Genomic DNA, 19,012 nt, shown 5'->3' with positions numbered 1-19,012 from the left:
TATGGAAACCCCTAGGGATCACGTGGCTCGGTCGGACTACCAATGGCCTCTTACCTCTGCCCGCGGCACGGCTTTGTGCCCTCCCTCTTGCCCCGCCCCCTCCCGCCCCCGCCTCCTTCGCCCCGCCCCGCCCCTTCCCTGCGGAGAGCCTGCGCCTGCGCGCTGCGTCCAGCGCGCTCCCTCCCCGGCGCGCGCTCCCCGGGGGAGAGCAGGGACGGCGTGGGAGGCTTGAGCAAGACGAGAACCTGAGGAAGGAGCGCGGCCAGCGCGCAGGCCCGGAACCGCTCGAGCCCTAGCTGCCGGCGACGCCCCAGAGCGGAAGAGGGAAGTGAAGGCTGCGGGCTGCGGGTTCCAACTGGGCTGGGCTCGCTTAGGTAGAGGCAGCACCAAGTGGAGGCCTTTGCCGCCGCTCCGGATCGGGGATGTCGAAGAACACGGTGTCATCGGCCCGGTTCCGGAAGGTGGACGTGGATGAGTACGACGAGAACAAGTTCGTGGACGAGGAAGACGGGGGCGACGGGCAGGCCGGGCCCGACGAGGGCGAGGTGGACTCCTGCCTGCGGCAATATCCTTGCATTTCCCCGGCCCCCACCCCACCCGCCGGCGCGGTCCCGGGACCTGAACCTGTCCCCGTGGGGTTCCCCATCCCGAGAGGGCGGAGGTCCCCGACACCCCAGGCGCGCGCCCTCGCAAACCCGCCCTGCCGGCGCACCTTCCGCGCCCGGATCGCTCAGGTAGCGCCCGGGTCCGCCTCCCGGACACCGGCCCGGCCGGCCGCGCCCTCGCGGCGCTGTGGAGGCACCTGAGCCGATCGGAACTGGTGCAGGGCGCTGAAGTTTTCCTCCCGGAAGACTGTTTACTGGGGTCACATCAGCTCCAGACATTTCTGACGGCGAGGCATGGGCATCTTTCTTTAGTGGTTTGGTTTTTGTTGTGATGGTTTTGTTTGGGTAGCGTTAGGATCGTTTGTTCCTTGCTGGGAGAGATGGGGCGGTTTGCAGAATGAGGCCTTCTGCCCTTTCAGCCTGGGTTTCTTTTTTTTTTTTTAAGGTTGTTGGTAAAATACAGGTTTCACAGAACTTGTTAATTGGGAAAGGGGCCTGAGTACAAAAAAACTGAAACTCCGAGATGGAAGCTTGGAGACTTTACCCGCTGAGCAAAAGACAGGGAATACATGTAGAGAATGCCTGGAAATCTATAAAGTAAACCCAATGAATAAAATAGAAGATGAGCCATTTGTACAAAGCAGGACCATTTTTATAATGCTGAAATCGTTCCCGTTTTGTTAAAATGTGGCTGTCAGTTCCTGGGTTTATTTTTGCATATTTGAATATTCATATTAAGTAATTTCATCATATCTTTTTTTAGAAAAAAATGTAAATGTTGCAATAACCAAAGCTGTAGTTTTAGACATTCTCAATTACTGAGTCCACTCATTTCTAATTATTCTTGGGTGTATTCATAAGGTCATAAGGAAGACTTTGTAGACTTTCCTCATCAATGTCCTATTATAATGGAGAAATAGCTAAGTGACAATACTTGGTAGGAACTGTATCTGGTCTTAAAGGCACCTAAAATACAGCCTTAAACATTTATCAACGTACAGATGTTTCTCTGGTTTCCACAACTTCCACAATCAGCTGTTGCTATTTTGCATTATTTAAATACTTGAGTATTTGGGATCTTAAAAATGAGCCAGTCTACAAAAAGCCTGCTTCGCTAGAAGTCAGTGACCACTCACCACCAATCATAGGTTCCTTTCCTTCAGAATATAAGTGGTGGACGTTATTCTGTCTAAAAAATTCTTTGTGATGGATGAATGATGTCTGTGAAACTAACTTATTTTAGATGCTATGAGATGACACTTAAATGGTTCTGCTGTATCCATATAGTGAATCTGCTTATAAAGATACTGTCTCTTCTCTTGTTACAACCAGGAGAGACAAATGCTGGTCAGGCAGTACAGATGAAGGAACAAGTGAGCTCTCTGTGGTTTTCCTTTTAGGGGAATGACTGTACATTCTGACAGTCTGATTGGCTTTCTGTGTCTCAGACATGCTAATTCACTGGTGCTTTCCAAGCAAGACTAAATTTAATATGTATGGTCTAAAAGAGTTTGAATGACCTTAATGAAATGTGAGAGAAAATGTCCAAAACAGAAAGTTAAGCAATGACCTAAGTGGTCATTGAATTGTTCTATAATGCCTCTTTTCATCAGTGTTGAGGGGTTGCTAATGTGTATTATTCAAACTGGTAGAGTAATAATCTACCTGCATTTTCAACCATTTTCAATTAGTATAGAATATAATTCTAGTAAAAGTTCGAGTTTTATTTTTCCCGTTAGAATCACAAGAAAAGACATGTTTTGGTTAAGGATAGGCAGTTTCACTTTGGGTCCCAAGAATTCTGATAACATATTTTAGTTTTATAAACATCACTAAATAATGTTTCCATATGTGCCTTGCTAGAAAATGAAAGGTTAGCAAAGGTGTTCATTTGATAATTAGAACCAAGGAGGAAACGGTCTTTGCTTTATTTAAAAAAAAAAAAATCTGTTCTTTTTTGTTTCCCATATTTTATCTTTCATTGACATACTTGAAACCAGCATGTTGAGTTTTCCAAAACTGGACGTAGTGACCATAGTGATTTTTCTCTCTGTGCATGAAGTCAGGTCTTAAGAACCAGTGGTTCCTGGTAGTTGCAATGCCTTCCTGAGGGCTGCCCTCTCCTGCTATCCCCTTAACCTCCATCACAGGAAACATGACGGCTGCCCTGCAGGCAGCCCTGAAAAACCCCCCTATCAACACCAAGAATCAGGTGGTTAAGGTGAGTCACGGAGAAGTGATCCCTGCTCAGATCTTATCGTGCTTACCAGAATCCTCTGCAGTGTCACACGGTCCAGAAGTAGTTTAACTGTTTGCTATCTTTGACATTGAAGAGCTTATAAAGTTGTCTGATTGGTTAAAAACTTACATGTGAAAAATAACACTAACATTGAGTTAGAGGACGCTGCCTGATACACAGTTCAAATGACAGAGATCGCTCCTGTGTGTTTTTAGAAGAGGCCACAGGATGAATTTGAGGAAAGGCCTGAAGACTAAGTAAAACTTACAAAATAAACATACTTGCTTTCTTTTTAAAGGTTTTATAAAGTTATACAAATATTTACTATTTATTATAGAAAACTCAGAGATGGGGGCGTGGGAGGTAAAAAAAGTAATTCTCCATAATCCCACCACCTTAAGATCATAATTATTACTTTTTGCTGTTCCTATATCCTTACACAGTTTTTCTGAGTGTTGTTTTTTAATAACCTGCTCTTTTAATTGTATAGCAACGTACATGAACAGCTTTCCTTGGCAAAAGTTTATTTCTGTAACATCTTTTTAATGGCTTCACATAGGTAAGCTGCAGTTTATATAAAACTAATCGCCTTTTGTCATGTGTTTAGATTATTGACCTTTTTTTCTTGTTATAAACAGTACTGAAGTGAACAATTTTTGGTAAATTCTTAATTTCCTTTGAATTAATTCCTTGAAGTGAATCACTAGATTTTCTAATGCCTTTTTAAGGCTTTTGCAGCGTGTGGCCTCCCTATAGTGCCCTACAGAAGGGTGCTGTGACTTACATTCCCTGCAGCAGTCTCAGTAATTCCTAAGAACCTATTTACTTGGCTATTTACTCTTTAAAAAGAAGCTAGAGCACTGACCCCCACCATCCATACTTATTCATACACCCTAGGAGCCCCAAGGATCTCGCTAGTTGAATAGTAGTAATAACTAGGGAAATGCATAATAATTATGTAGGCAACATAATTTTGTATAAGGGGGGAAATTCTTTTGGCTTTTCAAACTTGTGAAGAACATCATTAAAATTTCCACTTTACCACCTTCTGCATTTGTTTGAGTAGTTTTTTTTATCACAGTTTGAGGGTAGGAGATTATAGCTCTAGAGGCAAGGATATTTTTCTAAATTGGTAATTGCCTAGTCTTTGAAGGTAACACTGGGTGGTAGAAACATTCTGTAAAATCCTGACCAGTGTTTGTGCTGAAAGTATTACTTTGTCTTCAATAGAAGGAGAACTGAGTTATTGAAAGGGTAAATTTCATGTTCCCTTTGCTTGGCTTGATGGGTAAAAATTAACTTTGCTGTTGAAACAGTTTTTTATCAGAAAAAAAAAGATTATTATAAAAATGTAGTCAAGAGACTACAGATGTAAGATACAGGGGTGGGCAAAAATAGGTTTACAGTTGTGAGCATGAGAAATAAAGTTTATTCTTTTATTATTTATTAATTATTGTATTATCATTATTAGTAACCCACCCCTGTGTTTTACATGTGTAGTCTCTTGACAATAAACATAAAACTTAAAATAACTTTTACTAATAACTTATTTCTGAAGGATGGTTCAAAGCAGATTTTTCTTAATCTGGACTTAATAAATTAGAAGGCATCACTTCTATCTCTAAGCAAATCTTTTCAACTCTACCTTCAAATACGTCAAAAATCTGTCCGCTTTTGCCCACCTCCATCGCTTCCACGCTACAATACCAGCCTCTATTACTGCAGTAGCTCCCTACCTGGTCTCCCTGCTTTAGCCCTGTCTCTGGGCCCCCCTGCCCCGCCCCGCCCCAGCAGATTCTCAACGTGGCAGCCAGTGACCCTGTTCAGATGTATGACAGTTTATGTCGCTGTTCTTGTCAAAAGCTCCCAACATCATGAGTGAAAGCCAGAGTCCCACAGTGGCCTACAGGGCCGAGGTGGTCTGCCTCCCACCGCCTCTCGCGTTTTGTCCTGCTACCCCTCACTGCGTTTCAGCCACCTGAGGTCCTCGTGCTCTTCCTTGAACGCGCACTCTGGGCACCTGCTCTTTCCTCTGTCTGAAATACTTTACCCTACGTCCCCTGCGTTTCCCCTTTCATATCCTTCAGGTCTTTACTCAGATGTCACCTTCTCAGCATGGTCGTTGCTGAGCTCTAACCCCCTCACGTGTGTCTAAATGTTCTGTTATCTATTTACCCTCAGGACCGGGCCGGCAGCATTGTCTTGAAGGTGCTCATCTCTTTTAAAGCTAATGATATTGAAAAGGCAGTTCAATCCCTGGACAAGAACGGAGTGGATCTCCTAATGAAGTACATTTACAAAGGCTTTGAGAGCCCCTCCGACAACAGCAGTGCCGTGTTACTGCAATGGCACGAAAAGGTAAGCTCTGGAGTAGGAAGCTCTGCACCGGTTCCTTGGCAGAGAGTGGCAGTGACAGCCGTCTTGCTTAATTTGACTTCTTCGTTATGGCAGACAAATGCATGACAATGAAATTTTAGAGTGATGCTTACTAGCCTTGGTCTTAAGAGAGCCTATCTGATTTGCAACACTTATTTAATGATGATTATTTAGTAAACATAATCTTGATCTTTGAATTAAATCAAATCTTTGAAAAGTAAATAAATAATAAAAGTCAAGAATTCTTTAACAATGGCCAAAGGTGAAAACAGCCCAAGTTGTTTTGTTTATTGGCTCACCGGCAACAGATGAGCAGATAAACAAAACATGGGACATACATACAATGGAATGAAGTAGAAATTTTTCCATCCAAAAAAAGAAGTTCGGCTACATGCTACAACATGAATGAACCTTGAGAACATACAAAGTGAAATAAGGCAAACACAAAAAGACAAATCCTGTGTGATTCCACTTATATGAAATATCTAAAATAGGCGAAGTCATAGAGACAGAAAATAGGTTAGCAGTTACCAGAGGCTGGGAAGAAGGGAGAATGAACAGTTAAGGCTGAAAGGGAACAGGGTTTAGGATTAAAAAAAAGTATTGGAAATAGATACTGGTGATGTCTGTACAATATCGTGAGTGCAGTTAGTGCCACTGAATTGTACATTTAAGGGTAAAGCAGCACATTTTGTGTTATATATTTTACCACAATTCAAAAACTATCGGGGTGGATTAAGAATTCTTAAATATTTTTTTACTGTTTTATTTTGCAATGTAAGTAGATTCTAGTATACTGTACAGCAAAGAAAAATGGATAGAAGAAGTTTTAACTTTAAGGAAAAAGTGGTAATGTGTAATACCCAACTCTTATATTGGTGTAAATATGAATAATGTAATATTTAAATAGAACCAACCACAGATAAGGGGTATATTTCCTTAACATCTTATAATTCCCAAAACTCAGTTTTACAGAAGCTAGCGTCTCTGTGTGTGTGTGTGAAATTACACCTAAAATAAGAATAGCTTATAAAAAGTGCTAACATTTATGGATAGGGTAACCATTACTCCCAGTTTTCTCAAGAGACCCCCAGTCTATACTTGTTATTTCAACATATTATGAATAGTTTCCTTTCACTCTGTTTATCTAGTTAGAGAGTAACTTATATGGCCATACTATTCATGGAACACTTTCTGTTTGCCAGGCAGTGAACTATTATGCTCCATTTAATCTGTACAACAACTCGACAAGGTGCATAGATATCTTTATCATCCTCCATTTACAGATGAAGAGTCGGCTTTAAAACCTAAGTAACCTCAGGATCATGGCCAACACTGCTTGAAGCACTTACTATATTCTAAGCACTCTCCCAAATGCTTTATACATATTAACTCATTTAATCCTCATAAAAATACTAGGAGGGCAAGCTTAATATGACTCCCTGTTAGTAATGGGGAAATTGAGGCACATTATGAGTCTTCCCATCTTCCTGTTATCAGTCACCAGTGTTTTGCCAGTATTATCTCCTAAATGCTTCTCAAGTCATCGCCCAGATACATCTTCAGTGCGGCAGTTTGCAGCATCTCTCCCAGCCGGTTCCTGTGGCTTCCCAAACTGGCCTCCCAGCTACTGGGTTTGCCTCCCTCAAACCCTTCTCCACCCAGTCACCGGAACGCTCTCTGGAGCCCACTTCCTCCTTATCAGTCACCTGAAGAATAAAGTCCAGGTTCCCGAGTCCAGCCTCATCTTCCATGTCATTCTTCTCCTTAAGCTGCAGCAGGACCTCCCTCTTCCCTGAACACAGCGTGTTTGACGCCTCTGTGTTTTGTGTTTTTTTTTTTTTTTACAGAGACAGAGAGAGAGAGAGAGGGATAGATAGGGACAGACAGACAGGAATGGAGAGAGATGAGAAGCATCAATCATCAGTTTTTCGTTGTGGCACTTTAGTTGTTCACTGATTGCTTTCTCATATGTGCCTTGACCGGGGGCTGCAGCAAACCGAGTGACCCCTTGCTCGAGCCAGCGACCTTGGGTCCAAGCAGGTGAGCTTTGCTCAAACCAGATGAGCCCGCGCTTAAGCTGGCAACCTTGGGGTCTCGAACCTGGGTCCTCTGCATCCCAGTCCGATGCTCTATCCACTGTGACACCTCTGTATTTTGCTGGTGATTACTTTTTACCTGAGTGTCTCCTTACTCCTCCATGTCAGTTTGTCACCTACTTACCCCTTCAATGTATCGTTTCCTCCAGGAAGCCTTACCTGATTATCCCATGTTTCTCTATCCATGCAGGCTAGGTGTGTGCCATCCCCTGTGCTTTCCTGGTACCCAAAGCACAGCTCTGTCACTTCAAACATCAAATTATGTTATATATTACCACCTATTTCTATCTCTGTCTCTTCCTAGTAGACCAGAAGATGCCGTATTTATTCATTTTTGTATCCCCAGCATCTAGCACAGTACCCAGTACACAAAGGTATTCTGATAAGTGTTTTTGAACACAGGTCAACTTCAATTTTCTAATTTCAATTAAAACTTCAAATTTCTTTTTTGTGTGTGTGTGTGATAGAATCAGACAGAGGGACAAATAGGGACAGACAGGCAGGCAGGGAGAGAGATGAGAAGCATTGATTCTTTGTTGTGGCACCTTAGTTGTTCATTGATTGTTTTCTCATATGTGCCTTGATTGGGGGAGGGGGGGTTACAGCAGACCAAGTGACTCCTTGCTTGAGCCAGCGACCTTGGGCTCAAGCTGGTGAGCCTTGCTCAAACCAGATGAGCCTGCACTCAAGCTGGCGACCTCAGGGTCTCAAACCTGGGTCTTCCGCATCCCAGTCCTACACTATATCCACTGCACCACCGCCTAGTCAGGTTAAAACTTCAAATTTCCAATGCTTCATTATGACTTTCAGTTGGCCAGGGTAACGTCAAAGTTCTGAGTTCTTAGCTAGTCCGTGATTCTTAGCTTGAGAGAGAGAAAAGTCTGGCGAATCCTGACTGAGTAAATGGAACTTAGGTTGGTTTATCCCAGTTTGAATCTCTTCCTGATGGTGTGGGAATAAGCACAGAACCGAACCTGTGTCCTAAATTTGTCCTAGAGCGCCTGTTTTAGGCAAGAACACCATGCTGTAGATCTTTAAGAACACAGTGTTATCTGAAAACAACCTGCTAGAATGTGAATCAGTATCTCACCAGCATGGAAGCGCGTGCGGTCAGAGACTCTGCAGGTTTTGTTTCTCACTGTGGCCCAGGGACAAGAACAGTCTGAGTGCACGATAAGTGCTCAAGAAATATTTATGAAAAGTATGAATTCAAAATCAATAGCTGCACATATAACCCTTAAGAAAAATGTTTTACTCGGTATGGGAATTGATTCTTTATGATTCCATCAACATGTACCTTTGCTTTGTTTCTAGGCCCTTGCTGCTGGAGGGGTGGGGTCCATCGTCCGAGTGCTGACCGCCAGGAAAACCGTGTAGTCCAGCGGGAACTGGATATGGCCTGTGGGTGTGGGAGTCGCTGGTACAAAGACCAAAACAACCAAATGCCACTGTTGCCCATTGGGCAGCATCTGTCTCTCAGCTTTGCCTTCTCGCTTCCTCTTTCATATCTGTAAAGAAGAAAATGACGTGTCTGTTTTCCTGTCATGAGAATTGGGATCATAGAGGGAATTTTTCACGCGCCCAGACCTATTTCAGCAATGTGTATACCAGTCTGTATATAGTATAATTTACATTCGGGTTTAACTGTGCAATTTTTAACCCCTCTTGGCTGGTGGTTTTTGTTTCTCTGTTTTTTTGTTTTTGACATTTAACAGTGATAAAATGATGAGAATATGATGCCAATTTCCTAACTCACTGCTAGCCAGGAAATGATCCTTATAAAAAAAAAGTATGTTCAAGAGACTGGCAGCTGCTAACATGGCACAACTGGACCATACTTCCCTTATTTAAGCAAAATGTGTTTCTGGAACGAGTGGTAGGTGAACACCACTGCCAATTCCAGCTCTAGTTTCTGCTTGCCTCCAGATCATGTGAGTTTAAGTATGCTTCTTCCTCTCAGAATCCAACAATCATGGCCTTTTGATTTCTTTGTGGTCACCAGGGTCCGGAGCAAGGAGTCTTGCTCTACACAAATGTATCTATAAAATACCAGAGCCTGTTGGGCATGAGCATAAAACTTTTTTGTTCCAATAATATGGCCCTATTTGGGGAAACGGTTGCACATCATAAAGGACATAGAAACTATGAATTAGTTCCAACCCTAGGCAGCCTCTAAATGAAATGCTATTTTCCTTAGAACTATATAGTAGCTGCCTTAGACATTATGAGGTATATAACTAGTATTTAATACGCCCTATAAATGTCTTCAGTGTTCTTCAGGGTAATTGGGATCTCAGAAGATTTGGTTTAGATCCAAACACACACACATTCTGTACTTTCGCTCGGTGTTTTTTAAAAGAAGAAAATGCCACACTGCAAAAAGTGTTTACTTTGTTGGACAAACCAAATCAGTTCTCAAAAAAAATGACCGGTGCTTATCAAAAGTTGTTATTCAGTAGCTCCAAAACAAGCCACCTGAATGCATCTGACCAAGAGTGAAGTCTGCCTATGCTTAGTATCTGCATTGGATGCCAGTTTCCGAATCACTGACTTACGTGAAAACTGATGCAGAAATTCTATAAACTCTTTGCTGTTTTTGATACCTGCCTTTTGTTTTGTAAAAATGATAAAGTTCAAAAAATAAAATGTCAGTGTTGAATACTTTATTTTTCTAACTCTTACTTTAGTAATGAATGTATAGTTATTTAAGAGGAGAGAGATTTCCTGGTTTACCACCAGGTTATTATTGTACTCTGGACAAGAACTCGTTTTTACAGAGGTTTATAAAATGGCTATTCAAATATAAGGTAGAAGAGAAGAGATGTCAGAGAACTGCTGAAGCCTTTGGAACGATTCTTTAGCGCTCCGGATGCCAGTTGAACACCCGTATTATCGCTGCCCAAAGACCTAGACTAGATGTGCAGGTTAGCCCAGCAGCTTCTGTCATTCATTTCCTGCTTCTAAACTCTCTGACACCTCAAATCTATTTCTTATCCGTACCTACTCAAAGCAGCCTGTTTGCTTTCGCACCACACCTGATTCCTGCTTTCAGGCTTTAGAACCGTGCAGGCAGTTCAGAGGGATGTGAGTTAAGAGAATTTGAGCATTAGGACTTACAGGTAGGTAGTCACTTAGTTATAGCACAACAACCACTTACACATTTTAAAATAAAAACAAGTGACATTGCAATATTTTTTCATAAAATCCTTTCTTATAGGTTGCCTTGGCTAGTGATGGGGCAGATAACTCAAAATCTAAGACTTATTTTTAAATGTTATTTTCCCTTTAGATGAACAAATAACCACCTTACAAAGTGCTAAAAAATGCCAAAGTGCTTGGGAATAGGAAGATAGGCCCAATAAAAAACAAATCTAAAGGGAGGGCTCTCCACAGTTTAGAAAGAGGTGCTCTAAAATCAGGCTTCTGTTCATATTCCTGCCATGGACCTTTCCCCCACCCTTCTCCACCTCACCAAAGCCACTGACAGAACCAGAAAAACTCCAGGCCAAAGCGTTCTGAGGACTGAAATGCCAGAGCCCCTTGTACTAACCAAGGTACAGAGGCCCGGCTGCACAGAGGTGCAGCACGTTATCCGCCTCGAGGTGGCGCTGCTTCCCCACACGACTTGGCACTCAGTTCATTCTAATTTTTGTTTCCTTCATCATTTATGTTACTTGGGTGTTTAAAAATAATAAAAATTGTCTAGTTTGTACCCCTTATTTCTCTATGTAGCAGTTCCCTACAGGCCAAATACATGAAACAAATAGTACATGGCTGAATCACAGTCCAGCCAGCTAGGTAAGACTCCCATATTTTTCACCCCAGCATTTAGCTAATACTCCCTAGGACATACCCTCTTGTCCCATCTGCTAGATGATACAGCCTTCCTGCAGTCAGAAGCTGTGTCTTATTAATTTTCCTCAGTCTCTTGACATAGCTAATAACAAGTATCTTTTTGGTTGCATAATAATGATTGAACCTCAGATGTCCCCCAACTTATATGCATAGGTCCTGGGGTGCCTCAATAGGACAATTTGTCAATGGTACAAATTTAAACTTTACAAAGAGTAAAATAATTCCCCTTGGGTTTAAATAGCCTAGATCCAATCAAGTTGAGTCACAAACCAATTCACTTCAATGTGGAAGTTCAGGCAGAGAATTTGTCAGACTTAGGGGGTAAGTAGAGCCACCGTGGGTAGCACATGCAGCCTTTACCCTGTGTAGCTGTAAGCAAGTCTCCAGAGAAAGTGGCTGAGGGACAGAATTCCAGCTTACCTCCGGCTGACAGTGGCACTGTGGGAATTTACATAGAACCCATGACTTTTAATTCATTGTTGAGCATCACCTAGGATCAGAGATGTGTCCTAATATTTTTTGTTTCCCTTAAATGTAAAAACCATTTAATAGTATCCATAAACTTATATCTCCTTTTCTAGCTCTATTTGTACTTAAAATTTTCTAATTACATCAACTCTTAGGGCAATGAAAGCCATGCATGGGCAAAGCCACTGAAGAACATCATGCTTTTCTTTTTGTTTATCCAAAAATTTAAACCAAGTTTCCAGAAATTCCTCCATATTAATGTTTTCTTCAATTTGATGACCAAGTTAAAGGTCAGTGTGTTTGCTAGCCTATGATTTTGTACTTTTATTCATTTTAATTTGTATTCATTATTTTCAAATAAGTAATTTGTTCATATGGCTCAATATTTTTTTCCTCCCACCCTAGTTTCCCTTTTAATGATCAACTAATATTAGTAAATCTGTGGGCATTTTTCCAGCTATAAGTGTATGCATTTATAAGAAAATACGCATTTACCTTCCCCCCTTTATTTATATAAATACTACCATACTATAGTTCTGTGCCTTGCTTTCTTTCTCATTAATGCTATTTTGCCAGTAATCTCTATCAGTACAAAGAACTTCCATTCCTTTTTATGAATGCAAAATATCCTATTATAAAAATAAGTGTACCTAGTCATTTTCCTATTGATTTCGGTGATTTCTAATCTTGTGCAATTGCAATCAATGCCACAATGAATAACACTGTACAGTATTGCACAAGCCATTTTACATTTGTTGTAAGCCAATTTAGGGATAAATTCCTAAAAAGTTTAGGTCAGAGGATGTGCATTTATAATACTGATATTGCTAGATTGGCATCCTTAGAAGTCATATCAACTATACTTCCTCTAGAAATGTAGAATGCTTGTTTTTCTATCCCTTTTTAATTTTTGGAAATCAAACAGGTTTAAAAAGGTATGCATGAGCCCTGGCTGGTGGCTCAGTGGATAGAGCGTCGTCCCGGGCTCAATTCCTGGCTGGGCACAACTCCTCCCTCTCCCCCTTTCTTCCCTCTTCCCCTCCAGCAGCCAGTGGCTCCATTGGCTCAAGCATGGCCCCAGGCACTGAGAATAGCTTAGTTGGAGCGCATCAGCCTCAGGCACTAAAAATAGCTCAGTACCCCAGCATAGGCCCAGAGGAGGTTGCCAATGGATCCCAGTAGGGATGCATGCAAGCGTCTACCTCACTATCTCCCCTCCTCTCAGCTTAAAAAAATAAATAAGGTATGCATGAGATTGAACATCTTTTCATATGTTTAAAAGCTGGTTGTGCCTGACCAGGTGGTGGCACAGTGGATAGAACATTGGACTGGGATGCCGAGGACCCAGGTTCGAGACCCTGAGGTTGCCAGCTTAAGCGTGGGCTATCTGGCTTGAGCAAATTAAAAAATGCTCACCAGCTTAGACCCAAGGTCGCTGGCTCGAGCAAGGGGTTACTCGGTCTGCTGAAGGCCTGCAGTCAAGGCACATATGAGAAAGCAATCAAAGAACAACTAAGGTGTCGCAACAAAAACCTGATGATTGATGCTTCACATCTCTCTCCACTCTTGTCTGTCTGTCCCTATCTATCCCTCTCTCTCTCTGTCCCTGTAAAGAAAAAAAAAAAGCTTGTTGTCTTACTGTATTTCTCTATTTCCTTTGTATTTGTATGTATTCCTATACTTGTATTTCTGATTTCTTTTTTTTTTTTTTTTGCACTTTATACAAAAATTCAGGTTTTATTTTTTACTTATTCTTACATGATGAGAACTGATGTCTGGAGTTTTACAAGCAATAACTTTTTGTCTACCTCTTAGCTGAACAAAAATACACACAATATGGCATTTCCATTAGGCAAGACTTGCTCCTTTACACTTCACACGAGAATGCAGCATCACCCTTCCTTGAACAAAACGACCATTTTACTAAGGAAACCATCTTTAGAGGAAATGTTTATTAAGCACATTTAAATAAATGCTCCAGCGGAATTCATTGCCTTTACTTAGAAGAAGACTGTAAAATTATCTGTTAAATTTATCTGGGCAGCTCACCAAATGTCCTTATTGGAAACATCAACATTTCCACATCACAATTGCCAAAAGGACTTTGAAGTCTCAGAACTCTGTTTCTCCTTTGGCCTGCTTCTCTCTTGACTCTACCCAGGCTTTATTAATGGTTTGCTTCATATCATCATCTCCATCTTCATAAATTTTCTTTAGAACATTCATCAGTCCCTCACTAGGATCTGTTCCAGTGTCATAGGAGGACTTTTCTTTGTCCTTGCACTCTTTTTTGACCTGAGTCAGGTACTCCCACCGTGAGTTTTCCGTTTTCCTTCTACATAAGATAATCACTGTATCTGTCTTGACTTTTTTTAACTGCCTTCCACAGAGATGGGTTTCAAGAGATTATTCACAATCATGGAGTAACTCTTCCCATTTAGATTCTTTACCAAGAGATCAAATGACCGCTCTGTGAAGAGCACCTGCACGTTCTCACTGGGGACCTGAGGAACTCCAGCTAAGGTAATGTAGATTTTCACAAACTTGTCTGACTGATCCCATCCGTAGTTGCTGATCTTCACCGTGTAGCCGGAGGTGATGGGAGCGACCACCGCGGCCGGCTTCTCGCTGTCCAGCTCTGCCTGCCTCTGAGGCTTCTGCTGCACCTTGTTCTTGATCTCCGTCTCAATCCTGGCCTTTTCGGCTGTGAGGACATCACACACTCTCTTCCGGGTGGCCTTCTCCAGCAGCGCCTTCACCTCTTCCAGATCTTTCTGCAGCTCCTCCACCGCTGAAGCCACGGTCGCGCTGCGTCAGGGAGGCCCGAGCTGCCGCACCGCGGGAGAAGGAAGAGCAAGCGCCGCACCCGCACGAGTCCAGGCGCCCGCAGCCTGTACGCACAGCCAATGCTCCGCCACACTGTCTGATTTATTTCTATATTTTCTTTGCCCATTTGACGGTCCTTTTCTTGTCAATTTGTATAATCTCCTTTTATCATAGGGATATATAATAAGTCTTTTGTTTGTAATAGAAATGCCAAATATTTTCTCACAGTTTGTCTTTTGACTTCATGGTGGTTTTTACCATGAAGAAAAAGTTATTTTATTTTTATATAACTAAGTTTATTAACTTTTTCATAGCTTTTAAGGTTCAAGTCATAATTAGTTTGTCCTCATGCAAAAGTCCCACACAACTCCTAATTGACTGGTTTGGTTGCCTTTCTCAGGACTTGAGGGTATTTTTCTTAAGATGTTTTATATGTAAAATTTTACTGTCTTTCAATCAAATATCTACATGCCAGGTACTACTCAGAGCATGTAAGGTACAGTTCTTATCTTTCAATACCTATATTCTAGGGAACAGACACATAAGCAACAACTGCCATTCTGTAGGAAACAAGCTATACAGAGAAAGGAATAGTCAGGTAGACTATCAGATGGGCAGTAATTACCTCTCCAAGACTGAATGTTGAGGAAAAGCTACAAAACCCATTTCACTGGGTTTTGAAGGCTACATAGAAGTTTGTCAGTAGAAGAAATAGCATGATATCAGAAATCACACAATTAGCATTGCAGAATCCTGTCCATTATTGGTATTAAATCAAATTCATCAAGTGATACCATGGTACCACTAAGTGATTAAGCACTGGTTTCAAATTTTCTTGGTCCTCAGATGTAAAGCAAAAGTTTCCTTAACTTGGATATAATACCAAGTGGTTGTTTCTTCTAGCCAGAGGCAAAACATCTGCTGCTGAGACACAGCCACTTATGAATGACATGCTACAGATGTTGGGCCAGGAAGAATCTAGGCAAGGTCCATGCTGCTCGATGGTTACTCTGGAGCGCTGTGCTGAGTAGGACATGGGGGGGCCCAGCAGGACGGCAGACCATAGTGGTGTCTGCCATGGGTCTTAGAGGGGGAAGTTACAGCACACATGCCATTCAGTTATATTCAATACCTGAGTTGTTTGGCCCTGACTTTCATCTATAGCCCCATTCCCAACTAAAAGTAGGACTGTGTCATAGCATAACACCAGGGCACCCCATCCATCCCCACTGCCATGTTCTAAGGGGTGGCACTCAGAGAGAATCAGTGTAAACAGTGCTCCGAATACTGTGAAACATAATATTGACTAAAGCCCTGCCTAATTTTCCATGCTAACCCCCAAGCTCATACCTACATTTCTCTGCAGGCCTGCTCCATTCTTATTTTTATTATGAGCCAACTTCCTCTTCTTTATCAGTCATAGGAAGAAACACACCCACCAAAAGCCTCCTCGGTTTTGAAGTTCAGACACCAGACCCCAGGCCAACTTCTCTTTCCCAGTTTTCCATCTAAAGTCCCAGGGAAGAATTCTGATTGGTTCAGATTACATTTAGACCCAACCTCTAGATCAATCAACTGTGGACCCCACTTTACTAATATGGAAATTTTCATTGTAAACCTGTGGGTGGCTCATAAAGAAAGAAAAGTTTTCAGAAATAGAGAATTCTTGTTACACAAAACAATAAATGTGTATTTCATATACAATCAAGTGTCACTTAAGGACTAGGATACTTTCTGAGAAATGCACCATTTGACCATTTCATCATTGTGTGAACACCCTAGAGTGCACTCACACAAACCTCTATGGTATAGCCTACTACACACCTCGACTAAACGGTATAGCCTACTGCTCCTCGGCTACAAACCCGTATGGTATGTCACTGTACTGAATACTGTAGGCAATTATAACACAGTGAAAAGTATTTGTGTATCTAAACATAGAAAAGGTACAGTAAAAATACAACATGAAAGATTAAAAAATGACACCTCTATAGGGCACTTACCAGGATGGAGCTTGCAGGACTGAAGTTGCTTTGGGTGAGTCAGTGTGTGGATAATTAGTGAATGTCAAGTGTACATTACTGGACACTACTGTAGATTTCATAAATACTGTCTCACAAGTCCACCCCCTGCATTCTTCCAACAGAGTCAGAAACAGAACATCAAAGTGGTCAGTGTTGCTCCATGAGCAGGGATGTGGGCTGGATTGGTTGGAAATGTGGAGGAGAAACTGGCTGGGTGAGGTACAAATCACCATAACAGTGACTGTAAGGAGGGAGCAAAAGGTGGCCGGAAGGTCAGTAGGAATAGGACATCAAGATGGAGAGAAAAAGGAACCCAGGGGACTGTCCTGACAATGGAGTTTTGGCTACTACACATTGAAGCAGCAGTGAGATTAAGAACTTAGTGGTATTCATTAAAAAAAAATGGGGCCCTGGCCAGTTGGCTCAGTAGTAGAGTGTCAGCCTGATGTGTGGAATTCCAGGGTTCACTTCCCGGCCAGGGCACCCAGGAGAGGCGCCCATCTGCTTCTCCACCCTTCCCCTCCTCTCCTTCCTCTCTGTCTCTCTCTTCCCCTCCAGCAGTCAAGGCTCCATTGGAGCAAAGTTGGCCCTGGGCACTGAGGATGGCTCCATGGCCTCCGCCTCAGGTGCTAGAATGGCTCCGGTTGCAACAGAGCAACACCCCAGATGGGCAGAGCATCGCCCCCTGGTGGGCATGCCGGGTGGATCCAAGTGGACACATGCGAGAGTTTGTCTCTCTGCCTCTCCACTTCTCACTTCAGAAAAAAAGTAAAAAATAAATAAAAATAAAAAATGGGAGTGTTTAACATGGAGAGGGTACAGGACTGAGGACTCAATATTTTGACTCTGAAATTTTGTTTTTTTGGTTCCATGAATCCCATTTGGCAGAAAGGGCTCACTGTGGCATTGAACTGATGGAAGAAATAAAACTTACCTATGCTTTACATCATTATAACCCAAAATATTTCCAAAGTCCGGGGACAGGCTGGCTCCAAATTGCTGCACAAAGCTTTTACTAAAGTGGCAGCAGCCTAACATTTAAAGTCACACACAGTGATGTCTGCAGTATTTTACTGGCCACATGGATCAGCCCTGCCCCCTTGTGGGACTATACAAGGGTATGAATGCCAGGAGGTATGGATGATTGGAAGCCATGTGGCGCTGGCTGCCACAAAGGCTGCTGTTTGTCCCTCACATTTTAAGACCCCTGATCCATGGAACATTTGTACAAAGGAGGCAGAAGCCCTAGGCTTCCAAATTCAGAATCTCTAGTGAAAGTCGTAAAGGGTGACCTTCTACACCAGGGGTCTCAAACTCGCGGCCCGTGGGCCACATGCGGCCCCTCGAACAATTTTGTACTGATTTTTTTTTTGTTTTCAACTGCAGTGAGCAAAGTGTTGCATAACAGTTGCCTTTTGTAGACCTAGTGCGGCCCGCCGAACGGCTGTGATCTTGCTCTGTGGCCCACATGCTGAGTTGAGTTTGAGACAGTGCCCTTTGTGGTCCCTGGGTCCGTCTCTTGTTTCAACAGTGTTTGGAGGAAGCAGACCCAGGGCACCCCTTCCAGCCTGTGGCCACCCTCCAACCTCTTTTCCAGTCACCAGCTTTGGAAACACCCCAGCCATCCTCAGCCTCCAAGACAATCCAACACCGTTTTTTTTTTTCACCTTAACTCCTCATTGCCAAACAACCATGAACTCCCAGATTCGTCTGAATTATTCCCCCGCAGTGGAATTCCCCCGCTGCCGTGAACCGCCCGGTCACCCGCACCCACCTCTCTCTGGGCTCTGTGTACACCCGGAGGATGTGGCCCTGGAGGGCGCGGGCCATTTCTTCCCGCCTCGGCGAGGAGAAGCCCGAGGACACGAGCGTCTCTTAGAGACGCAGCCCCAGCGCGGTGGCCACCTTCCTCCCAGGTCATGCTGAGGCCTTCCCAAGATGAGCGGGGTAAACTCAGGACGCCGTGGAAGCCTCCAGGGCCGTGGAGAAGACCCTGAACCGGGCCCCTGGCGACCTGCACGCTCTCGGCTCTGACTTTCTGGAGAACCACTTCCTGGGGGAGCAGGTGGCGCCCATCAAGATGATGGGACTGCCTGACCGACCTCCGCAGGCTGGCGGCCCCAGGCTGGGCGGGGCCAGTGGCTCTTCGGAAGCCTCAAGCACTAGGAGCCTTTGGAGCCCGGAGGCCTTTGAGGGGCCCCCTGCAACCCCCTGGTGTCTGGCTTTTGCCTGAGGCTTTCCCTGAAACCACTAGGCATTGTTTTAACCACCCTGGAGCCCTCTCCCATGCGTTGGACCAAATAGACACAAGGAAGCTGTGTCCATTTGGGGCAAAAACTAATTAATTAATGAATTAGTTAATTAATTTTAAAAATGTAAAGAGCTGACTTTCTCAGACAGGTACAGTTAATTAACAAGTGACTGCCCCCAACTCCTCTGCCACATTCAAGTGACTAGGAGATCACATTCTTTTTCCTACTGTATCACTTACCCACTACTTCATAAAATCCCCGCAAAACT

General features: G+C 43.1%; 1 protein-coding gene and 1 pseudogene across 1 annotated transcript; one reads left to right on the top strand and one right to left on the bottom strand.

The window, feature by feature from the left end:
• The first annotated feature begins 195 nt into the window (after positions 1-195).
• ARPC5 (actin related protein 2/3 complex subunit 5) lies at positions 196-9,985 on the top strand. Its single transcript, XM_066361706.1, has 4 exons — positions 196-566; positions 2,755-2,826; positions 5,026-5,202; positions 8,634-9,985. Exons 1-4 carry the CDS (start codon positions 423-425, stop codon positions 8,694-8,696), a joined length of 456 nt encoding a protein of 151 aa, XP_066217803.1. The 5' UTR covers positions 196-422; the 3' UTR covers positions 8,697-9,985.
• Positions 9,986-13,631: 3,646 nt separating this feature from the next.
• Positions 13,632-14,455, bottom strand: LOC136393420 (calcyclin-binding protein-like; annotated as a pseudogene).
• Positions 14,456-19,012: the final 4,557 nt, after the last annotated feature.

Source organism: Saccopteryx leptura, chromosome 2 (genome assembly GCF_036850995.1).
Source record: "Saccopteryx leptura isolate mSacLep1 chromosome 2, mSacLep1_pri_phased_curated, whole genome shotgun sequence".
Classification (NCBI taxonomy): Eukaryota; Metazoa; Chordata; class Mammalia; order Chiroptera; family Emballonuridae; genus Saccopteryx; species Saccopteryx leptura.
The sequence above is the reverse complement of the archived record's forward strand: the minus strand, read 5'-3'. Positions and strand labels throughout refer to the sequence as shown.

Bases quoted from the DNA above. Each gene is read 5' to 3' on its own strand.
- ARPC5 (XM_066361706.1), top strand. From the start codon at position 423: ATGTCGAAGAACACGGTGTCATCGGCCCGGTTCCGGAAGGTGGACGTG. The intron at 2,827-5,025 runs GTGAGTCACGGA...ATTTACCCTCAG, and splicing joins CCAAGAATCAGGTGGTTAAG to GACCGGGCCGGCAGCATTGT. The intron at 5,203-8,633 runs GTAAGCTCTGGA...CTTTGTTTCTAG, and splicing joins TACTGCAATGGCACGAAAAG to GCCCTTGCTGCTGGAGGGGT.